Source organism: Sminthopsis crassicaudata, chromosome 3 (genome assembly GCF_048593235.1).
Source record: "Sminthopsis crassicaudata isolate SCR6 chromosome 3, ASM4859323v1, whole genome shotgun sequence".
Lineage (NCBI taxonomy): Eukaryota > Metazoa > Chordata > Mammalia > Dasyuromorphia > Dasyuridae > Sminthopsis > Sminthopsis crassicaudata.
In genome coordinates, this window is record NC_133619.1 from 365914431 (window position 1) to 365938713 (window position 24283).

A 24283-nucleotide genomic window follows, 5' to 3' on the forward strand; every position below is an offset into this window, starting at 1 on the left:
TTAAAGAAAAATTCAGTTCTACTGAAATATCAAGTGTTGAGGGAAATGTTTTTGGATCTGGGAGAGGCAAGGGACATTGAGAGTCAAATTTCGTGGGATTAATGTACATAATTTATTTCCTATATATGTATATAAACATGCAGGATGTATTTGTTATGCGCAGATGAGCTTTCTTTCTTTTTGCAAGGTGACATAGCAAATCCAATTCCAATACTATTTTTCTCCTCGCTAAAGTTTTTAAGTACAACTTTGGGCATTGTTCCTTTGCAAAATTCCTTCCTGATCCGTAGTTTCTGGACCACAGGTAGTCTTGATTGGGCAGTAAATTCCTAAGAAGGGTCCCTCGATCTTTGAGTCCTTCCAGTTTGTTCAAACACAAATCCTTGCCTTAGTGTGAATCCTTATCCCGAAATTTCCACAAACACTTGCATGTTCTATAAAATGACGACAGGTGGCGCTTTCATCACGAAAATGGTCCCCCAGGGTTCCGGAAAACCTACTGAACTGGTTGGAAGGCCAGCTGTTGTCTGTCTGAACTGGGAAGAGGAAGAAAGTGGGGTCGAAGACAAGAAAAACTCAAAATTGGACTAGACACTGAACCCTACAAACTCAATGCTGAAATTGGAGCTCTCTACCTCTCCCTTTAAAGGGAAAAGGAAAAGAAAAAAAAATACTGCTGCTTATTGCCCTTTCTCTGCTTTATTTTTCCTGGATTATCTATGGAAAACTCAAACTTCATTTCTCAGGAGAGCTAATAAACATTTTGAGTAATGGGTAAGGCTAGGCCACTCCAAGAACTCTAAAAATATAAATAGTCAGAAACCTATTCGAAGCACACCTTACAGTGATTCTCTAGCCTAAACACACACACACACACACACACACACACACACACACACACACACACACACATCCTTATCGAAAAGCCAAAGTCAACGTAACCCAGAAATTTTATCTGCCTTCTTTGGTTCATCCCACAAGTCTACCCCTTCCACAAACACCTCATGTCTTCTATTTAAATATATATATATATATATATATATATATATATATATATATATATATATATATATATATATATATATATACATATACATATATATCTTTAATAATTTGGGGACGCAAGAGGGAGGAAGAAAAACAGAGGAGGAGAAGGGGAGAGAGGGCGCTTTTTCAATTGCTGCAATAATTGTCTGCGAGATGGGTTTCTTAATCTGTTCATACATTATTGACTTCTCCTCTAATATTTGGCTTTGCCTCCTTTATCGCCAGGAGATCACGTACTCGACTCCTTTGCATAACAATTTTGGAGAGGACATCCTCTGAGCTGGAAGGGACGTGACTGGAATTGAGTTGGGATCCTTCAGCCCCCATTCTCGTCCCCACCTTTGGATCCTATTTCCCCCGACCGCCGCTGGGCAGCAGTCAAACTTCGTCTCGAGAAAAAGAAAGAGGGCGACTCAGCATCCCCAAAGATTCAACTCACTCTCCAGCTCCCTCTTATACAGTGGGGTGCTCACACACAACCCCCTTTTTACAGTGTGATGTTCATACACCTTGTCTACTATGAGGAGAAATTTAAAAGTGACCTAACTGAATTGGACTTCGGTGGTAGCTGATCAGTTCCTATTGGGAGAAGTTTGATGAGGACTTAGTGAGATCCCATTAGTAGGAGAGTCCTACCAGATGAGAACAGTACTTGTTCAGTTGCTTTAAAGGATGGGACACTGGTTAGAACTTAAACCACCACTCCAAGTTAGTCCCCAGCGGAAGAAAAGATCTCCAGCCATTGGCAGTTAGAAAAGAAAACCAGAGAGGCCCATTTTATCTATGTTAGATAGATGTTAGTGTTACTCCACGGAGGCCCTAGTCAACTTGATGCTTTGTTGGCAATTAAAGGCCCTAATTAACCCAAATAAGATTCACCCTAGAACAGGAAGACTTTTTAAAGGAACTTTGAACTTATTCCCAGATGGAGAAATTGGAAGTTGGGTATGTCCATTTAATGGAGTCTTTCAAAAATAAAATCAATTTTGCCAGTGTCCCTCAGAATATAATCTCCCCCCACACACACATACAAACACACACACACACACACACACACACACACACACACACACACACACACACACACACACACACACTTTCCTGGTCAAGAATAAATTCTTGCAGAATAGGGAATATCTCTTTGCCTTTAGCTCGGAATTTGAAGTGACCTCATCCTGGTTCCTTTCTGATTCTTGACCTTGATAAACTTGAAATTCGAAAGTCAGGGAAAGTATGGATAAAACTTGTAGGTCCTCAGATTCTAAAGGATGTCCACTGTCTTCCCATATCCTCAAATTCTCCACTCGGTACGTGGAATTAATCTCCCCTTCTATATGTTCCCCTAACTACACCAACTGCTCCTAGTCTTTCTTTTCCGAAACAACTAACTTTGAAGTCGGAAGTCCCCAAAGCTCTGGCGGAAAGTCTCCACAGACTTTTAAGTATTTGTAATCCCAGTTGCGGCTGCAGATCTGGGATTTGGAGAGTGGGAGAAGTGATAAAAATGACCAGTTAGGAGCTCAGGGAAGCTGGAGTTGAAGGAAAAAAAAAAAAGGATTTTAACCTTTAGTTGATGGGTACCAGTATACTTGCCTCTGGCCTAACCAAGTGGCTCAAGTCCCAATGAGCCAAGGCCAAGGTCCTTGATTTGCCAGGTGTGTGTGTGTGTGTGCGTGTGTGTGTGTGCGCGCGTGTACGTGCGTGCGCGCGCGAGTGTGCATGCGTTATGCCTTTCCTTTTTCTTTTCAGCCCTTAACTGCTGTGTCCAGATCAGCACTCTAGATCTCTGTCTAGGGAATAACCTCCTGAGGGTGGGGGGCGGGGAAGGGGTCCTTACTTAGGGGTTGAAGATAGGGAAACAGTCAACTTTAGAAGAAAGAAAAATTTTAAAGCGAGAAAACGTGAAGTCCTGTTGGAGGTTTCTAGACAAACGATTTTGAATTTTTTTTTTTTTTTTCTTCTTCTTCTTTTCTTTTTCTTCTCTGTTTGATCCGGGGCCGCTGGAGAATGGATTTAGCTGAATATAGAAAGAGAGCCCAAGAGGCGAGGAAGGCCCCTTCCCCGCAGACATGCACGCACGCATACACACACGCACATGCACACATGCACACACTCGCATAGCTCGTGTGGACTACGCACCGCGACTATCCGGAGATCGAATCCAAAGCTGAGACTCGGACAGGTGGGGAATAAGAGATCCACGACTCCCAAGCTGGCTCTGCCTGAAGGGTTCTGGAATGGGGTGGGAGAACGGAGTTTTCAGTTGTATTATGGGCGGTAGAGAAAGAGAAATAAAAGGACACAATAAAATCAAATCAGAAGCTGCGTTTTAACTTTGGTTTTAGTGGAAGAAAAGCGGGATTACTTTGAATATTTTAGTCTTGGGTTTTTGGATCCCTGTGGTTCGAACTGAAGAGTGTATCAAGGTTAGGGATGGGAAAAATAAATAAACTTTATTCTCATTCTCTCTCTCTCTCTCTCTCTCTCTCTCTCTCTCTCTCTCTCTCTCTCTCTCTCTCTCTCTCTCTCTCTCTCTCTCTCTCAGAAACTCTTAATCCTGGTGTCTGTTCCTTTTATGTATATCTTTCTAACACTCGGAAGACACTTATTTGGGGATAGGAATCGATAGAAAATTCCCCCGTCCCCAAAATCGAAGACAGAGAACCAAGTTTTTCCCTATTCTCTATAGGAATCCGCAAGGGTTTGCACTTGTTATTCAAAAACTGGGTATGCATGATTCCTCGTTTAAAAATCTTTTTTTTTTTCTTTTTTTTTTTTTTTTTTAATATACAACAGATCGGGAGGGATGGGGGTATGTATTGTAGTGAGAGGAAATCATGCCCTTCTTTGAATCTCCCTCATTTTAAAAGACGCCTTATTACCTTAGAGATATTATTTCCCTCCTTTTCAAAATCTTTCAAAGGCCAGATTTGTAAGGGTTTTGTTTTCTCCCAGGAGTCTTGTTCTGTTCTTGGGAAGGATGAAGGGGAAACATTTATTTCGAACTATATTGGTCCAAAAAACTTAGAACCACTTCACCCGAACAAACACTGAAGGAACTTTAGTACCTGGGATGAAGATGAGAAGTTGGGAGAAATACGACAGTAGAATAAGAAAAAACAAAATCCAATTATTTTTATATTACAATCCCCCCAACCCTACCCAATTTAATTAATATTAGGATATTTATTTGCAAACTAGTATTTGACTTTCACGAACATGCACACATATGTGTAGTTTTACATACACAAACTCATGGAAATGTATATGACCGAGAGGACTATTGTCAGCTTACCACAAATAAATCCACCCTCACAATTTCTGGGGCTAAGGGAATTTTGTTTCCAAGGGCCCTTCTCTTTTCCCCTTCTTTTTCTTCTCCTTTCTCTAGAATCACCCAGATTCTAAGTTTCCAGCAGAACTCCTTCCGGTACCTATCACCAAACGAATCCCTCCACCCCCATTATTGCTTTCAAATAAAGACTGAATCCCCAAGCGATAATTGAATTAGTCTATTGAAAGGACTGTCAGGTACAATGACGTGGTTCGAGCCCGCACATTTCCCAAGGTCTATAGGCTTTGGGGACCTGCGATGTATAGTGTGACCTTACAGCTCATAATAATACTGCTGCACTTGTAGTAGAAATCTACTCGCATTCACTTCCAACAAAACCGCTGGTCACCCAGTCCCCGTAGGAAGACTGGAATCTATTGTGTTAGAACAACTCATTTATGTCCTGCACCATAAGGCCCCAATGTGATCTGATCTAGACTCGAAATAGGATTACCACCGTGTATATTAAACACATGGATATACTTCCTATCACACACAGAGAAAGACTGTCGATTTTTTTTTTTTTTTTTTTTTTACCAATTATTCTTTTCCCCATCTTTAAAAGCGGAGGAAACAAATCACATAGAACCCAAACATTAACTTCTATCTTAACAAAAATAAAAATAAAACTCTGGTTAAAACAACAACAACAGCAACAACAACAACAACAACAACAACAACGGACACCCTACTTAAAGGAAAGACTACCCGGAATGCACTTTCATAACCATACACGAACACAGGGATACAAAAAAACAAAAACAAAAACAAAAACAAAAAACATAATACACACATACCACGAACTGAAGTCTAGCTAAAATTAGATCCTCTATGCGATGGGTATTGAGGGCAAAAAGGAAAATAAATCTTGCAGATTGTTTTCTTACAATCCTAAATATCACCAGATCCCTCTTCATCCCTGGGGCCTTGACTCCCCCATACTCTTACTAACATTATTTTCCCCCGGGAGATTTAGTTTCTGTAACACACACACACACATATATATATATATATACATATACTTACCGCGTATCAATTCCCCCAATTCTTTCGTTCAGCAGAAGGCTACCACTTTGGTAAGGTGAGAAAGCTAGGATCTGACAATTAGTAACCACAGTGACCTTAAATCTGGGTTACAAAAATACTCCTTTCTTGAAAGGTGGACACGGGAAGGCAGAATGGTGCACTGAGGTTTATAATCAAAGACACCTTCCCCCTTTAGATGGAAATGGAAGCTGGTCTGAGGGGAGAACAAAACTACCCGTTTTTTTCCAAAGGGAAAGTGAAATCTCTCTTGAACCCAACGCGAAAGGTTGACTCTATGAAGTGTTCTTCCCTTCTGCCCCTTCCTCTCTAACTTTCCAGGGTGGATGGGAGAAAGGGAACCTGGCCGGACCGTGGGCACCACAACACCTACAAACTTCACGACTGCTCTAAGATTCAGGCCCGGAGGAGGGAGTAGATAGAGCCTTCCTTCTTCCTGAGCACTTTCTCTTCTATCTCCTCCCTTCCTCCCCCTCCCCACCCTACTTCTCACACACATTCAATGTTACCACCTTTTCCCACCCCTCCCTAGGATCCCAAATTCGGATTTTCTCCAAAAAGAGAATTTACATCTCCCGAAGAGAAGGAAATTTCCCCTCTACGAAACATAGGCAAAAAGAGCCCCTAAAAAAAACACCTCTTTAAGAGAGAGCACCCTCACCCCCTTCACGTAATTTCCAATTTTATTTTAATGTACCACAGTTGAGCCAGAGAAGAAGTGGAGCTTGGAGAGAGGGCAGGGAGGCAGGGCGGGGGTCTAGAGGTGCGGAGGTGAGCTGGCCGAGCGGCCATCCCGCGCCGGGGCCCCGGCTTTGGGGGCTGGGAGCGCGCATTGTGCTCCACATTACAGTCGGAGCTATAGGGCCGGCGGTGCATTTATCATCCCATTACTGTAACAAATCCGGGCTCCACTACATGAAAGGTAAAATGAATTACCGACGTTAAGCCGTCAATAAAGTCATTTCTGTAAATGGTGTCTCCAAAGGGCCGCCGCATTATTCAGCTGGCTTTATCAGCAGCCTGGAAATTACGTGGAGGAGTCGGGCCGCGTGGAGCGCGGGCCCCGCTCACTTTGATTAAGCGTCTTGCCAGCGCAATGTGACAGAGCTTTTGACCAGGTTTTTATTCACAGTCCTGTGATGAACGCCAAGCTGATCAGGCGGAATGAAGAGTAATTAAAACCTATAAATTATCTTCCGCAGCCCTTCTCGAGGCGTCTCCTGCAGGCGAGATAACGCGTCGAGACCCTATTTACGGTGCTGAAAGGGACCGCGCTGCACAAAAGCTACGTGGCTAAATAGGATATTGATAGTGTCCTAATTAGAATTTAATTAAGTACCCACGCTCGCTTGCGGGATAAAGATTTCAATTTTGCTAACTTAAATATAAATAAAATCCCACCCCCCATTTTGGTGCCTGGATGTCTGAGGGGGTTAAGGGAAGCACACTGGAGCAGAGTGCCCCAATATTTTGTTAGATTGGGGGGGGAGGCAGAGGAACCCCACCATCCCCAGGTGGGTGGCAGTGTTATTTGAGCGGCCGGGAGTCAGCAGATAGAAGTCCCTCCTCAGTAAAAGGATCCGACGAATAATCCTTTTGCCCACAATCTCCTTCCAACTCCTGATACCCTGACATCTTTCACCTTTATTCTAAAGGCGACAAAGATGCCGGTGCCCTCCAAGGGGATCCATAGATTAATTGTGAAAACAGGAAGAGAAATCAAAATCTCCGAACGGGGCTAGTTCATCTCAGTTACCTCAGTTGTAACTTGTCTAGTCTAGAACATGCTTTTCATTCATTCCCCCTCTCCACATATCCCTTCCCCAATTTAGTTTTCATAAAAACAATCGGACAATGACGTGTGTGTGTGAATTCCTGAAGTGACTGTTGCCTCCAATGACCAGGCCTCCAGAAGAAGATGGAGATGAAAGTGGAAATTTGGCCTGGGATCTCCCCCACCCCATCTCAGAGTCTCCAAATATCCAGCTCTTCTCCCAAGGGGAAGGGAAAGAAACAGGTTAGGATTTCAAATCCCTCACCAGAAATAATATTCTGAGCTGTCTCCCAGAGAATAGGGGCTGAGGCAAAAGAGGTGGAATATTTCGGGGTGCTCATAAGCGGGAGAATCCTCTCAAACAGCTCTACTCTCAAAGAAGTGTTAGTAAATCGAAGAATGGAGTTCAGTCTTCTAGACTAGATTCAAAGTAAACAACTCCATAAACCATGTTGACAGAATTTTAAGGGTCCCAGAACATGGAGGAGGTGGTGGGATGGTGAACTGGTGCTGGTGGTGGTACTTATTTTTAGGAGAATTGAAGAATAATCATTATTCTATGTTAAGAAAATGAGAAAAGAGTGAGTATTCGAAATCATTATACCAAGGAGAATATTATATGTAAGGGTTTGGGTTTAAAAAAAAAATTACTTGGCAGGAAAATATCTATCAACAAGATTGGCCTTTAGCCAATGTCCCTATGGTCCAAAGATCTTTTCCTCCTGTCTTTAAACAGAAACTTCTCCTTCTCATCCCCTAGTATCAGCATCTGGAGATTTCCAGGCAAGCAACTTCTTTTCTTTCTTGAAGTTGCAGCTGCCTGACCACTATAGAGAGAAATCCTACAACTACTATTCTTTCAGAGGGTTAACTGTCAAATCCGCTTCTGACTAATAATAAAGGTAAGAAGTGTATACTGGGATCTTTGCTATATGCTTAAGTACTTCCAAACTGGGTTTCTTGAATCCCAGTACTTGCGCTGGCTGGCTGTGAGTTATTCGAGATAGTTAAATAAACTCAACTTAGCAAAGGAAAGGGACTACAAAAAGGCTGAAGGATGTTTATCAGATATAGAAACCCTACCCGCATGAACTGCCTAAACTCGTCATGTTAGCTTGTTCCTGATAGTTTCCTTGGTTCGATTAAGAAAAAGAAAAAGAAAAAAATCTCTCTAAATCGATATCAAATTAAACCCGTGTTTAATAATAACGGAGAACAAATTTCATATCATATCATCGTCTTAACATCATTATAGCCATCACTGTCACTTATGTTCACTCCAGTCAAATAAATGACAACCTCTCAGTTTCTATAGAAGAAAGCAAAAGGGTTAGATTCTTCAAGTGAAGAGAGAAGGCACAAAAGTGTTTTCCCTTCTGACCCTGCCTGGCCTGCTGAATATGAACCCGTAATCCTACCCTGCATGACTAGAACAAGCTTTTTTTATGGAGTTAATTTTATATTTACGTACACCCCAAATAACAGCTCCCCCTCTCCACACTCACACTTAGGGGGTAGGGCATGGAAGAGGTGGAGGCTAAGTGTAGGAAAAAGGGGAACTTTGGGGAAGGGGTGATGAAGAGGAGGGGTGGAGGAAGAGACGAGTGGAGAATAGACGCACTAGGCTACCCCGCGACTCCCCCTCTCCCGGCTCCAACCCCAAGGATTATTTATCCGCAAAGTTCCAAGCCCACTCATTGGCCTGCGTCACGGGTGACAGCGAGAGTCGAGGTTCGCTATTGGTCTCTCACACGTGCGGCCCAGACTCACGTGCTTCCGGTTTGAATGCAAAAAGTGTGCCTGGGTGAAATTTTTTTTTTTAAGAGAGAGAGTTTGTGCAAAGATCGGAGCTGTCAGAGATTTGAAAAAAAAAAAAAAAAAAAAAAAGGAAAAGGAAAAAAAAAAAAAAAAGCCCAGGCGCGGTGGCGGAGACACTCTCTCCCTGCAAAAAAAGCAAAGGCGATTAAAGGCGCTGCCAACCTCGAGCTGTGGGCAAAGCTGAGCATGACACTTGGGGAAGTCAAACCCCTCACTATTGCTTAGGAAGATGACTAGATTTTAAGGACTGGATTTTTTTTTCCCTTTAAGAAAAAATATTTTATTTGGGTGTGCTCTTCTGATGTGGCTTTCTTTCCTTGAAAAAAAAAAAAAATCAAAAACTGAATCTGGTTGCAAAAAGAAATAGCCAAGTGTCTTCATTTCTGGATATCTGCAAATTAGAGAGGAAAACATCTGCTCGGTAAAAGAGAGATTCGAGAAAAGCATCTGATCTTTTCCCCTCTCTTCTTCTCCTTTCTCTTCTCTTCCTCTTTTTTTTTTTCCTCCTTCTTCTTCCTCTCTTTCTTTCCTCCCCGCACCCCCACCGGCCACTGGCAAAGTGGGGTGGAGAGAGAAGCGGGGGGGAGGGGGAAGGAAGCCGCGTCCGGGGCGGCGGGGCGGCTGAGTATGGAAGAGCAGCAGCCGGAGCATAACAGTCAGCGCGACTCCACCGTAGGCACTGCGAGCCACAGCAGCAGCAGCGGCAGCGGCAGCAGCGGCAGCGGCAGCAGCAGTAGCAGCAGCAGCAGCAACTGCAGCAGCAGCAGCGGGAGCAGCAGCAGCGGCAGCGATGGAGACAGCGTGCCAGTGTCCCCGCAGCAAGCTCCTTCCTCTCCTGCAGCACCCTGCCTCCAGCCCTTACCCCACCACCACCATCATCACCACCACCATCACCACCACCATCATCACCAGCCTCCGCCGCCGCCACAGCCGATGCCAGCGCCTCCTCACCAGCCGCCCCCACCGCCGCCGCCGCCGCCGCCCCAGCAGCACCGCACCACCAACTTTTTCATAGACAACATTCTAAGGCCAGACTTTGGTTGCAAGAAGGAGCAGCAGCAGCAACAGCAGCTCTTGGTTGGAACGGGAGGAGGAGGAAGTGGAGGTAGTGCTGTTTCTGGTAGTAGTGGTAGTGGAGGAGGAGGAGGAGGAGGAGGAGGAGGTGGAGGAGGAGGAGGAGGAGGAGGTGGAAGCCGGGCAGATCGAGACAGAGGCCAGACTGCCGCAGGTAGAGACCCGGCCAATCCTCTGGGCACGCGGCCGGCTAACCCGGCTTCACTTCTCTGCTCAGCAGATGCGAACTGTGTGACGCCCGACGGCTCTGCGCCGGCTCCGGCCGCCGCAGCTTCCAAAGCCAATCCAGCGGCGGCGGCCGCTGCTGCTGCTGCCGCGGCGGCGGCCGTGGCGGCAGCAGCGGCTGCAGCAGCCGCAGCATCCAAGCCTTCGGAAGGCAGCGGGGGAAGTCCTGGAGCAACCAGCGCTAAATACGGGGAACATGGGAACCCGGCTATTCTACTCATGGGCTCGGCCAACGGCGGACCGGTGGTTAAAACTGACTCGCAGCAACCGCTAGTCTGGCCCGCTTGGGTCTACTGTACTCGTTATTCGGACCGCCCATCTTCTGGTGAGTACCCCCTTTGAAGTGAGTCCTCGCTCCCTACCCCTCTGGAATCACTGATAGACACTCTCTACCCCAACTCCGCCAATAGCTCTTAGAAACCAAAATAATAATGCATTTTCCTTCCCCCGTTCCTCCCAACCTATCCTATTCCTTTCTGTTCTTCTTGCTTCACCTCTACTCGCATATTTTATTTGTTCCTCCTTTTCTTCGATGTCTTCATCTTTCGCCCAGCCTGAAGTTCTGGAACTGTTGGGGTTGGTCACCGAGGAAGATTCACTATCGAATTCCTAAGACTTTAAAGTATTATTCATAATAATTTCTCCTTCCTTCCTTTTCTGGGGTTGGCTAAGGAGGACTTGTGTTTGATAAATATTGGAAGGCCTGGGCTAGAGAATTAGGCTTTATATCGAAAAGAATGTAGCCTGCTATTATAGATATATGTGTATTAGAATGAGAGAGAAAGAGAGAGAGAGAGAGAGAGAGAGAGAGAGAGAGAGAGAGAGAGAGAGAGAGAGAGAGAGAGAGAGAGAGAGAGAGAGAGAGAGAGAGAGAGAGAGAGAGAGATTTTTTCCTTGGGTACGGGAAGGAGAGAGGCCCTGTTGCGAGGCAAAGAAAGAAGGAGCTTTTGTAGAATAATGCTAAAAAGGAATCACAAGGATCCCCTGGGTTGTTAAGAGAAAGTAGGCGTTAAAATAGTCCAGAAGATGACTTTTCTCTTTGGGAAGAAGGAGATAGGGAGAAAAAAAAATCTATAGCACAGAAATAAGAAAAGAAAGAGAAGCTTGAGCAGGCCCGAAAGCCAGCTTCTGCGTCTTACTGCTTACACTGCACTGTTTGCCTTCGAAACTAGGTCTCAAAGCCCCTTTTTCCCGTTAGTCCTTTTTCCTTTGATTTCAGTCAGGACACAAACCCTACAATTCGCGATTGTTTTGAGGTGTTTCTCCCCTCCCCACAACGTTCGTTTTTCCCCCCCTTTGGTGACACAGCGGCATTAGCAAGCTTCCCATTAGTGTCTTCTTCTTCATTGGGCTGTTCCTAGGTTGTTTCCTCAGTCTCCAACATTGGACCTCAACCCTTAGGCCCTAATTCTCTTCCGGTCTTATTGGGGAGAGAAGAAGGAATCTTCACCTACCCAGTTATCAAATCCCATCTCAGTCAAGTCAAACCTAGGCTGAGGAAAGTGGTAAAAGTTGAGAGACCGGAGAATATTTCGTGGGGTTGGAGCTCGGAACTCTATGCAGGTATCCAGGAGTTTCCAAACTTCCCATTTCAGTTTTCTTCTCTCTTCACCTTCCCCTTCAATTCTGTCCCGAATTCCTTGGACTGCAGAGCCAATCGATAGACCGCTATCAGCCTCAGCCATCTCGATCCCCCCGTTATTGACACGTCGGTCTCCCTGAACCTCCGAAAAGCTGCTTTGATTGACTCGGCTGATGGATAGAGTGATTGAGCTGTCAGATCGGCTGCTAGGGCTGGCCGGGGAGAAACGATTTTATTGCCAGTGCTCACTGTGTCCATACACATGCACCATCATAAACTCAGTCTTAAGACATACATAGATATGGGTCCAAGCCTCTCTGGCTGTGGTCGACCCTCTCCCTTCACATTACCAAAGAAATAAATTAAACGCTTTCTCTTTCTTCATTCTGCCTTGTCTAACTTAGCGTCTTTGCTCTTGGGATCGGGAGTTTTAGGTCAGGGATTCTAATGGTATCTCTTATAACTTTCTGGAACACAGGATTCTTCTAGAAAGAATGGAGAATTTTGATTTGTAGTGGAAAATGGACTTTAGATGTCTGTTCGCCAACTGGAAGGGGGGGGGGGAATCAATTCGCAATCACCTAGAAAAAGCTTTCCCCAGGAAGAATTAGCTCCAGGATCCTATCAAATGAGCCCACGTTTAATCTAGTGCTTTGGTACTGTGATATTGTATCCTCTTTTTTCCAGCATAAGGAGACTGGGTTACCTGAGAGAAAGAAGTCCCCAATCTCTAAACTACATTCAGGAGTGGCCTGGCTAACAGGCCCCAAATTCCCTAGGCCCTGACTGTAACCATCAAAAGCTAATGGTTCTTCCTTTTGGGGCTCACTATGGGGTTCATAGACCAACCTTCATCTACTGACCCGAGACTAAAATTTATTCAAAGCTTCCTTGTTTATATTCCCTTCTGGTAGCAGAAGCCAAGTGATGGTGCATTTCCCTTAATAATGGCACTCTCAGTGGAGTACTTCAAGCTTTAGGCTTTTTATAAATAGAAAGGAATTGGTTAGCTGGCTTCTTAACAAGGAAAGGCCAGAAGACTTCAGCTTCTCTTTATCCCTTCTCAAAATCTCCATTTCTAATCTTTCCGTTCTCAATTGCAAAAGTCCTCAAGAATCAAATATCAAAAAAAATAGGATGGGAATATAGGTGTACTGAAACATGGATTAGGTAGGCCAACTGACAGCTGTGAGATTTCAAAATCTCTATCTGTTTATTTATGTAGCTCTATAGTTCTCTATACTTATCTTTATTCTATTTCCAGTGCCCTATTGACTGTCAGAATACTATATAACCTAGGTATATAGAAAGCTCAGTAGGCTTGCAGAATTTATCTCCTGATATCCATGGGTCCTGACTGCTGTATGCCTATATACTTGGCCTCTAAATGAAGTCCTGAATTATATATAGAAGCTTTTTTTTTTTTTTCCGGTTCCCCCTATCCCATTTGTATTTTGGTTCAGAAATATCGATAAGGGAAGCAAAGGGCTAGCGAGTACTTTACCTTGGAAAAGGCAGAAGGGCTAAAGACAAACAAACAATTCCAATTTCCTTATGTTGCTTTTCTTTTCTTCTTTTGAATCGTTACATTTTGTTTCCTTTTGTTTGTTGGTTTCTTTTTATAATTAGTGAAATGCATAGGCCTTAAAAACATAAAAATATCCAAAGTAATGAATTTCGAAATCCTTAGAGGCTGGGATCACCCGACAGTCTGGATAAAAGCAGGTATCCCTTTCCAACTAGTGAACATTTGCAGAGTGGTAATCTGGGAAGAGAAAGCGATAAGGTTACTGAATGGGGACGCTTATAAAGATTCACTGTTGATCACACTGAGTTTTTTCGTTTCTTCTAACGTTAGCCAGGGCCATGGCTTTATCTGCTGTTCTGGGCACAGAGTGCCCTAGCAGTCAATATATTTCCCACAGCCCTCGGGTCTGGCTTTACTTCATTTGCCGGTGCAGAAACTTATCTGTAGCAGAAGGCATCGAACTTCCTCTTTTTCCGCGGCGGGGTCTGGAATTCCCCAGGGTCTCAGAAAATAACGAAAAGGAAATGGGCCTGGGGCGCTAGAGTCCAACCCAACCCGGCCGGAGTTAGAGTGAAGCTTAGAACAGAAAGAAAAACGGCTTACGGCGGGGCCCGGAAAAAATGTTGCCTATTTATTGGTCTTTCTCAGGAGGCCTTGACCCCACGGGTTTAATTTTCTCGATCTCTTGGCTTTTCTTCGGATGCGGGTGAAGATGGGGGTGGAGTGGATTTTTCTAGATTGGGAGGTGGGGGTGGGGAAAGAGGTAGCAACAGCTATGCTGTCCATTTAAAGGACAATACGAATAGCTTTGAGGTGATTTCTATTATTAACATTTATTTTCTCAGTCTCGGTGAAGCCGGGATTTGAGATATTAGAAATTAAAGGATTGGTGGTGAAGTGGGGGTAAGGGGGACACACAAAGTGATTCGCCTGGGATTCTAGCTCGGAACCCCGGACCCTCCTCTCCCAGCTAGCTGCCTTGTCCCCTTCCTCATTGTCATGGTGGGAATGGCTGGTGTCAGCCTGCACAGTCTGCTTCTATAGGCCAATTTTGGGTTTTCCGTGGGGGGAAGGAGGGGGAGAAGGGAGCAGAAGGAAAGAAAACTAGGCGGGGGCTGATTTCGTTCCTAGAAATTTTTCTTCCTGGGATTTTCTGTGGCTTTTCTGATTCTTGGGTTGCCTGGGCCCTGGCTAGTTAGAATCTTATTCTCAGGTGAATGCCTTTGGCTCTCCCCTCTCGCCCCATTCTTTTAACTGTGTATTTCCCAAGAGGGAGAAATCCCACAAGCTTCCTCTTCCCCTCCTTCAATCTACATTGAGATTGTGGGGGTCCTGCAACTGTCGGCCATTTTCCCCCTCTTTCTCACTCTTAATCCATCAAAAGGAAAATAAGAGTGGGTAATAAGAGACAAACATTTTGGGGCAGGGAAGATTTCTTGAATTGGGGGTAGGGTTGGGATGCTATGGAGACGAGGGAGGGGGACTTCGAAATCAGAAGGGCCTTTAGTATCCATAAAGTATGATGCACTCCCTTTCACTGATACAATTCACACAGCTGCCTCTCCACCTTCCTCTTTCTCCCTCCCCCACCCCCATTTTCTTCCCTCTTTCCCCATTTCTCTCTGTCCTCTCTCTCCTTCCCCTTTGCCTTTCCCTCCTTGGCCTGTCTCCTTCCCATGTAGGTCCCCGCACCAGGAAGCTGAAAAAGAAGAAGAACGAGAAGGAGGACAAGCGGCCACGGACGGCGTTCACCGCAGAGCAGCTGCAGAGACTCAAGGCTGAGTTCCAGGCGAACCGCTACATCACCGAGCAACGCCGGCAGACCCTGGCCCAAGAGCTCAGCCTCAATGAGTCCCAGATCAAAATCTGGTTCCAAAACAAACGGGCTAAGATCAAGAAGGCCACGGGCATTAAGAACGGCCTGGCTCTGCACCTCATGGCCCAAGGACTGTACAACCATTCCACGACCACCGTGCAGGACAAAGAGGAGAGCGAGTAACCGCTTCCCCCTTCTCCCTCCACCCCCATCTCTTGCTTCACGCTGACTCCTGACGCCCTCCCATCCCTCTCCTCGTTCCCTTCCTCCGGCTCAAACGATTTTTTTTTTCCAGGGAAAAAATAATAAACAAAAGAAAAGGGGGAAAGACTTCGAACGGCAAGTCATGTTGAAAGATTTTTTTTTCTTTTTCTTTTTTTTTTTTTTTTTAAAGAGAGACTCGGACAGGTGCTATCGAAATCAGATCTATTCTCTATTAATAGTATAAGGGACGAAAATGCGAACACTTAAATCTCTATATAGCCAAACAGCTTACGACCGTGTATATATTTAATTTCAGGTAAGGAAAAAAAAATATGTGTAGCGATCTCTATTTGCTGGACATTTTATTAATCTTCTTTATTATTATTATTGTTATAATTATTATAATAATTATTATTATTTTATCCCTCCCCCTCTCCCCGTTTCGTTTGCGTTCCGATTTTCTTTTGAATGTGGTCGCTTCTCGATCCTCCCTTTCCTCCCATTCCTCCACCTTTCTTCACTATTTCTCTGCCTATCTTGGACTTTTCTTTGTGTGTGTGTGTGTGTGTGTGTGTGTGTGTGTGTGTGTGTGTGTGTGTGTGTGAGTGTGTGTGTGTGTGTGTTTACGTGCGCGCGCGCTGCGCATCTCTTCTCTCACCTTTCTCATTCCTTCTTCCTTTTATTCCTTTCTTCCTTCCCTCTTCCCTCTCCCCCCCTTTTTTTTTTTTTCTGAGACCTGTTTCGACCCCACAGACTGCGAGACTGAACCGCCGCTACAAGCCAAAGATTTTATTATGTTCAGAAACCTGTAGTCTGAAATAAAGTGTACACTGTGTTCACAAGCCGGCGTCGCTTCTTCTCTTTTGGGCCTTTGCCCCTCCGCCGTACTGGAGCTTCAGCTGGTTGACTTCATTTGACTGGCCTTTCGAATCTGATTGGAGTTTTGGAAAGGGCGGGTGGCGGGCAGAACAGGACCTGAGCAGCCTTCCCTCCTCACTTTCCCTTATTTTCATATACATGGGGAGCTGACTTGGAGTAGACTGATGTGAAGGGGCAAAGGGGAAGCCGTTATCTAATCCCAGGGAGATTCCAACCAAGGCAATCTCTAGAGAAAAGGGACTTCCGTTTCAGGGCCACGGAATTCAAAGTGATCTCAGATCTCACTGTGAAACAAATACCCATCACTGAAACAGAGGGGAAGGAAAAGCAGGAATGGGGCAGGGGGAGGTAAGAAATATCAATAACAAAGCACTTTTTCTTCTGGGGGAGTGCCTAGAGTTGAGTTGACCGGGGACTTTGCCTAGACTGACACGTGGACCCGACCTGGGGAGCTGGGCTCTCAGCGCCCTCATCACCTTTTCTTTTTAATATGTGTTTCCTTTAAGCCAGAGGGTGGAAAAGCATCTCCCTATAAGGAGATGGGGGTGGGGTGCGACGCGGATCCTTTTCTGAAAATGATCTTTACCCGGCAGCGGGTTGCTTAGCAGCCTCTTAGTAAGAATGGTCCTTTTCTGCCCCTATTCCTTTACCCCGTAAGCAGATGATTCAGCCCGGGGACCCCGTGTGTGTGTGTGTGTGTGTGTGTGTGTGTGTGTATGTGTGTGTGTGTGTGCGCGCGCGCGCGCGTGCTTGCGTGATAGCTTAGGATGTAAAATAGAACGAACCCACAAGTTTTAGCCTAACCTCTGGACCAGCGCGCTCTCTATCTCGATTCAGGAGAACTGGGCTCAAAGACTTCCTTAGTCTGGGATATTCACAGCCACCTCAGTATGTTACTATTAGCTTTATTAAGGTTGTCGATGTCTATTCGATTGCCTCAAAGTAGACTTTGGTGCAAGTTTATTATGTCAATACTGTAATATTTTTAATAACAAAATACGTAGCAAGACTTCTAACAATAAAAATAACCACACCCAGAGTATAAAACATTCCCATCTTCCGGGGATGGGAGACATGCCAGAACAGACCAAATCTTAAAAGTGCTCTCTCCATTGCTTCCTCTTCCAATTTTCCCCAAATCATCCAGAAAGAAGAACCAGGTTGCTTCTTATGTCTCTGGTGATTTTTTTTTGGGGGGGTGAGAAACTTGAATAGTTGACCGTTTTCTTCCATCTCTGAGTGGTTGTGTGTTTGTATTTGGGGTATTTTCCCTAGGGGTATAAAAAACAAAAAATATAAAATGAGTCTCTGCTCTTTACTTTGCCTATTTCTCCACCTCCTCCAACCTCACTAGTGTGTGTCTGTATGTCTGTGTGTGTGCTATAAGAGTGGTACTAGTGACTTCTTTTGGGGGTTTCATTTTATTTTACTACTTTGATCTAGTCTGTGATTATTAACATCAACTAAGATTAATTTGACTATCATTTTCCAACCCTCTGATTTCTTTCCATTTAGGTTGAGATAATTTTCCTTTTTGAACCTGCCTGAGGACCAGCCATCTAGGATCTCAGTAACCAAAAATGTCACCCTTTCCCAGGATCTCGGTTCAGAGACGATGAGGGTGAATGATACACTGAAACTCCCACATCAGACACAAACATTATTTCAGCCAATTACTTCATCCTTCCTCTTCTCAGTATCCATCTGAAATTTTGCAGTTTAGGATTGGGGTAGAATAAGATGGTTAAAAATGCTGAAATAGTTCAGACGAGACACACAGAAATGGAATCTTAATCCTGGCTTATTGGGACTTGTTTGATATAATTGTTTTCAGTTGGGAAGTAAAACCTATGTAGAGAACAGGCTCTCCAAGTTTGAGGACACTGAGGTCTTCTTTCTGATTTATCTAGTCCCATTATTTAAAATGTCTCAAGGAATTCCAATTCAGTTTGTTTCAATTTAATTCTTCATAACAAGTTGGAGGGATTCAGACAGAATCTAGCAGCTCCTTCTTCCCCAACTTGGATGAGGGCAGAATAATGTGTGTGTGTATGTGTGTGTGAGAGAGAGAGAGAGAGAGACAGACACACACACATATACACAGAGAGAGGGGGGGGGGAGAGAGAGAGGAGAGAGAGAGAGAGAGAGAGAGAGAGAGAGAGAGAGAGAGAGAGAGAGAGAGAGAGAGAGAGAGAGAGAGAGAGAGAGAGAGACAGAGACAGAGAGAGAGAGAGAGACAGAGAGAGAGAGAGAGAGACAGAGAGACAGAGAGAGAAAGACAGAGAGACAGAGAGAGAGAGAGAAGTAGATTTTAGAATTAAACTAATTTAGAATAGGGAAAGAGGACAAGAATCAGAACAGCAGATAAAGCCATGGCCCTGGCTAACGTTAGAAGAAACGAAAAAACTTTCTACTCTGAGATAGCTCTTCTCATTCTAGAACTCAAGGAAAAAAGAGTACAAAGGGTGGCATTAGTGAAATTTGATTAAGTTAGTTTCCTTTGACATGATCAGCCTGTATGGAAGAAAACTAGAGAAGGTCATTTGTTTTATAGTTCACCCTCCTTTTCTTCTCATGAGGTTCCCCTTCCAATTCTTGCTGCCTAGTTTCCAATGAAAAGAGACTCTATTTGGCTAGGTCTTAGTCAAGAGATGTGTGTATGTGTATGTTTGCGTGTACTGGGGGTAAGAGAAACAAACTTTTCCATTCTTTTTCATCTTCTGAGCAGAGTAGAGTTGATAGAATCTCTTTCCCTGGAATCTCTCCATCCTCAACCTAGATGAAGATGAGACTGGGGAGAAAAGTAACCATCAAGATGAATTGAATATGTCACTTTTTAATATTATTGTTATAAGTTCTCTTCTATCCATTTGTTTATTCTCATTCTTCCACTGTTGAGAGAGATTGAGAAATTATTTTTCTTCCTATTACATAGATCAGGAAACTGAGGGATAAATGTGTTCTTGTTCACATAGCATGTTAGTGGCACATCCAAAGGCCAGAAACCAAAAATCTCTTTATTTAGTCTAATGCTTTGACTGCATGTATGCATTCTCTGGCTCTGTGTTCAGTTTCTGGCTGTTTTTCCTCTGTTCTAGAAAACTGACTTTGAATCTGAAACTGAAATCTAGAAGGATTTCCTTATTTTCTCCACCCCAACTCCAGTCCCAATCTCTAGACCTCTTCCTCACTGATCAGACTACTTCCTTGTTCTCCCTTTAGGAAAAGTAATAATAACCATAAAAAGAATTGATTTCTATGATTTATGGGGCGGGCTTAGCAAACTGTATATGAATGAAAGTCTGAAGCTGCACTGAAATAAATATCAGAAAACACCATCAAAATTTCCCTCATTTTCTTTTTCTTTTAAAGATGAATTGAACCATAAACTTAAATCTCCCTCTGCCCAGGAGGAAACAGACTACTAAGTCCAAACAGTATTGATTCAAGGTCCTTTGTAGGCAAAGGTCTCTGTTTTCTAGTGGAAATTCAACTTCTCTCTCCCCCCTCCCCCCCCTCGTTTGCTGGAATTAGGTTGTGTGTGTGTGTGTGTGTGTGTGTGTGTGTGTGTGTGTGTGTGTGTGTGTGTAAGAGGGCTTTCTATCCAATTTTCCAAGTCCAGCCTAGCACAAACCCAATCAGAATAGTTTTTGCCTAGCAAAAAGAACAAGCCTTTCACTCTTCCTTCCAATGACCACTCAGTAATAGCTTTCTTTTTCAGCTAGTGGTTATGGTTTTGATATTTCCTAAGCAGGAAGCTCACCCCATCTGTTCTCCACTCCCCCCTCCCCAGTTTTTCTCTTCTCCACTTGGGGAATAACAGCCAGAGCCAGAGGAGTGATGGGACAATCAGATGAATAACAATTAGTAAGAGGGCACAAGAGAGCAATCCCTAAGGTAAGAAAGAGAAAAAGAGAGGGGAGCTGACTCAAACTATTTTTCAGTCTACTTTCTCTGCTTTGTTTGCCTTCACCCTCTCTGTCTGAGACTCTCTCCATCTAACTCTATTTCTTTCTGTAGGTAGTTCTTGGTTTTTCAATCATAAAGCTTCCTTCCTCTGTTGTTTGGTCATTGTAACAGGCTATTTCTTACTTCTCCCTCCCCCCTCACCCCCATGAAAGGGATGGAGTTCAAAAGCTGAGATATGATCTTGATTCACTTTTTCAACCTCTCTTATGGGATAGGGAGCTGTCCTTGCAGGCCAGGTTTTTGGAAGGTTTCTCTAATCTAAATGAGGAACTCGGTTTGAAATAGTGGGTTTATTTTTTGCTCATCAGAGATCCTAATCATCAAAGAAAAGGGGAGCCTTGAAGTTTTCTCTCTTTTTCTTTTCTTCTTACTCCAACACCCCCACACACACACACACCCCACCACCACCACCACCACCATCTCCACCACCTCCACCACCACCACCACCACCACCACCACCATCACCACTATCACCACCACTACCACCTACACAAACACATTTTCTGGAGCCCAGTCTGTATCTTTTATTTCCCAATTCTCTGGGTCCCAGACTATTTCAAATGTGGGTCTGGTGATAAATCGGGGTCAGTAGCAATAAACATTTTGCTATTGCTATTGTTGTAAATTTGGAAAAATGAAATAATTTGAAGGTTTTAAGCCTGAACCGCAGATGAGTGCAACAAAACTTGTTAAATGCATGAAGGCTACATACATGCACCTGTTGTCTTTATGTATACATTATCAAACATTCATTCTTGTCCACAGAACATATACATATGTACCAACAACTATGCAGTCTGAACACACCTAACACATTGACCCTTAAGAGGAATTTATTATATATTCACAATAAAAGACATTTTCTCTTCAAAGAAAAAGACCATTTTGTTCTATCCCCTCTATTACTATTTAAAAATGCATCTTCACAATCCAGTCTCCATACTGTTTAAGTTAGTCATATGCTATATGAAGAAATATTAGGAAGGAAAATGTTATTCCTGGGAATTAGGGACAGATCATGAACGGGAAGGTCCAGACAATGAAATCCTGGAAGTTCAGTGACATAAGAGTCTGTCCACATTTTAGCTTGTCCTCTTCTTGGGTCCTCACCTCCCTCCAGCACTGACACTTGGGGTTGCACATAGACTTAAAGCTGAGCTCATTGGGTCAGGAAAAGTTGAAGGCACTGATCATCCTGATAAATGGATAGGAGAACACCAAGTGCTTTCTCTCTTTGAAGAGGTCCTGGAACCCAATCTCTTTGTACACACAGAGATTGCCAGCCAGGGCAAGAAGACCTGACAGGAATCACCCATACACATAGCACAACAGCTTTTGAGACAACCTCTCTCCCTCCTTTTCTCTGTCTCTCTCTCCCTTTCTCCTTCTCTCTCTCTCTCTCTCTCTCTCTCTCTCTCTCTCTCTCTCTCTCTCTCTCTCTCTCTCTCTCTCTCTCTCATGCGTGCATGTGAGCTCAAGAGCACACACACACACACACACACACACACACACACACGGTGAGCCACAAAGATTTTCCAACCTCATCAAAGCATAAGCAGTTTCCATCAGCATCTCCTTCCCTTCCTGGCCAGAAATGTTGAGCAGAGAATGTGAAGGGAACAAATTAGTTACTAGTTGTTAGTAAAGAACTTTTGGGATGTGGATTCTAAGATTTTAAGGTTTCCAGTAGCAGTTGTTGCTGTTGGAGTTTATTTGGTAGCTTTAGTAGGCTACAGACCCTACTCACAAACAAGAGCAACAACATCAAAAACCACCATCTAAGAATTACTTGAGGAGTCACCTTTTCTCAGACATTTTGGCAATGGGTCACACCAGTCCTTCTTAAGACTTGAAAAATCTCTTGCTCTGAGGAGCACACCAGCCAGACACATGGAACATCGGGTAAGGAGATAGAGGTGGGAAAACCTTAATATTTGCACAGGTCTATTCCAAATATTTGTATAAGAACTTTTATCACTCGTTTTCTTCTTTGTGTGTGTATGTGTGTGTGTGTATACATACTGTACTATATAATATATATATATATATATATGTACATTATATATATGCATATGTATTTCTGAACAGAGGAAAGTTGAGGAATTTTCTTTTGAAACTATTATGGCAAATTTGCTGAAATACAGGTGATTTCAAGTATCTAGACCTATTACTGTCCCTCTTCTCTAAGATTGTTTAATTTTTCATTTGAATAGAGGTAGGGTTTGGCAGAAGTGCTAAATTGCCTCCCCTTTCCCCTAGATCCTGTAAACCCAATGGGACTTTCACCATATTGCTCTTCTTCCACTGTATGTCATGTGGATATTATCTACTTTACACTTCCATAAACACTATGAAGGAAAGCAGATATCAAGATGTTGGGTTATTTGCTCACTAGATGTCTCTAAGGCTTTTGTTTGGGACACTATCACTGTCACACTAGTTCACTACACTGAGACAGACTTAGGCTGCCAGTAAGCATAGGAATAATAATATACACCCATAGCGAACATATATTCCTCGGTTGGATAATTGGATTAAGATGGGTACTTGCTATGGGAAAGAGATCTAAGAATATCTTCAAGTATAATCTTTGAAGTGCTTACTTGGACAGAGCCATAATAGCAGACCCCCAAATTCTTGGCTAACAGAACAGAAGTTCTGTTTTTGGATAAAAGAAACTATACAGTTAAATGTACTGGTTTAATTGACTTCACATTTTAGAAGCATTGCCAATACCTATATAGAAAACACATAGCTTCTCTAACATGAATTAAGTAAAAGATAAAAAATAGAAATCCAAAATTCAGTGAATTCACCCTTTTCACCTTCTTCACTATAACCTTCTCCTTCCCCTCCTACTCTGTATATTTTTTCTTTTCTTTTCTAGTGTTCTCCATTCCTCTCCTCTTCTCTCCTCCTTTCCTCTCTTCATTCTCTCTTTCTCTTCTCATCTCTGGAAGAAAGTGATATTCACCTTTAGGGAACAATTCACAAGGTAATACTTTATGTCAGAGAATTGTTTGAAAAGAAGTATGATGGAGTGAAAAATATCTGGACTATGAGTCAGGAGACACCTGTTTGAATCCTGTTTCTGACACTAATGATGTAATGGACAAGTAAGTCACTTAAAAGTTTTGAGCCTCAATTTCCTCTTTTATAAAACTGGGACTATTTGTTTTAAGGATCAAATGAGATATATGTAAAATTTAAAACTAAAGACCTACATATGTGACAATTACTATTCCATCTAGAGATTTTAAAAACATTATTAGTCAATGTTGATCCTATTATTAAGATTTTATATCTCAAGATAGGTAGCATGGTGAAATGGAAAATGTTTTGGAATTAGAATCAGTAGCCTCCAGTTCTAGCTTGAAATTCTGCCCCATGATCTGGAGCAGTTCACTTAACCTTTCTAGGCCTCAAGCTCTTAATCTATAAAATGAAAATATTGTTTTAGATGACTTGAGGATAATACTAGAAATATGAACCTGAGGGAGTGAACTGGGAGCCTCAGTTTTCTTTGGAGTCAAATGGGCATTATAATGGGGAAAGTTTCATAAAATGATAAAACTCCTTAAAAGTGAATTATCATATCATATCATAATTTTTAAAATGTGGAATATCCCAACAAGTCTTACTATACAAGTCTTAAGCTTTAATAACTTAAATCCCTACCGATACTTTTAGGGGCAGGTCATATATTAATATAATCAATAATACTGTTATCATGTCCTATTAAAGACCAGGGTTGATGGGACTCTTATCTTTCCCCCTGAAGTTTGTTTGAAGAACCTCCCAGTCCTGTTTTCACTTAGGCTTGAATTTGAGGTAGAAGTATTTAATATTCACTATTCCCTCCCAATTCATATTCTAAAAATCTCCTTTTCCTTCAGATTGATGAAGGGTCTTCCATTCAAGGGTTACCACATCTTCCCTGATTATGACCATTCTCTACTCAATGTGACTGGGTGAAGTTGGTCTTGAAG

General features: G+C 43.2%; 1 protein-coding gene across 1 annotated transcript; it reads left to right on the forward strand.

Annotated features, from left to right (window-relative positions):
* Positions 1–9131: 9131 nt before the first annotated feature.
* EN1 (engrailed homeobox 1) lies at positions 9132–16260 on the forward strand. The gene is made up of 2 exons (XM_074301846.1): positions 9132–10641; positions 15109–16260. The coding sequence occupies exons 1-2, from the start codon at positions 9645–9647 to the stop codon at positions 15423–15425; spliced, it is 1314 nt and encodes a 437-aa protein (XP_074157947.1). The 5' UTR covers positions 9132–9644; the 3' UTR covers positions 15426–16260.
* The last annotated feature ends 8023 nt before the right edge of the window (positions 16261–24283 follow it).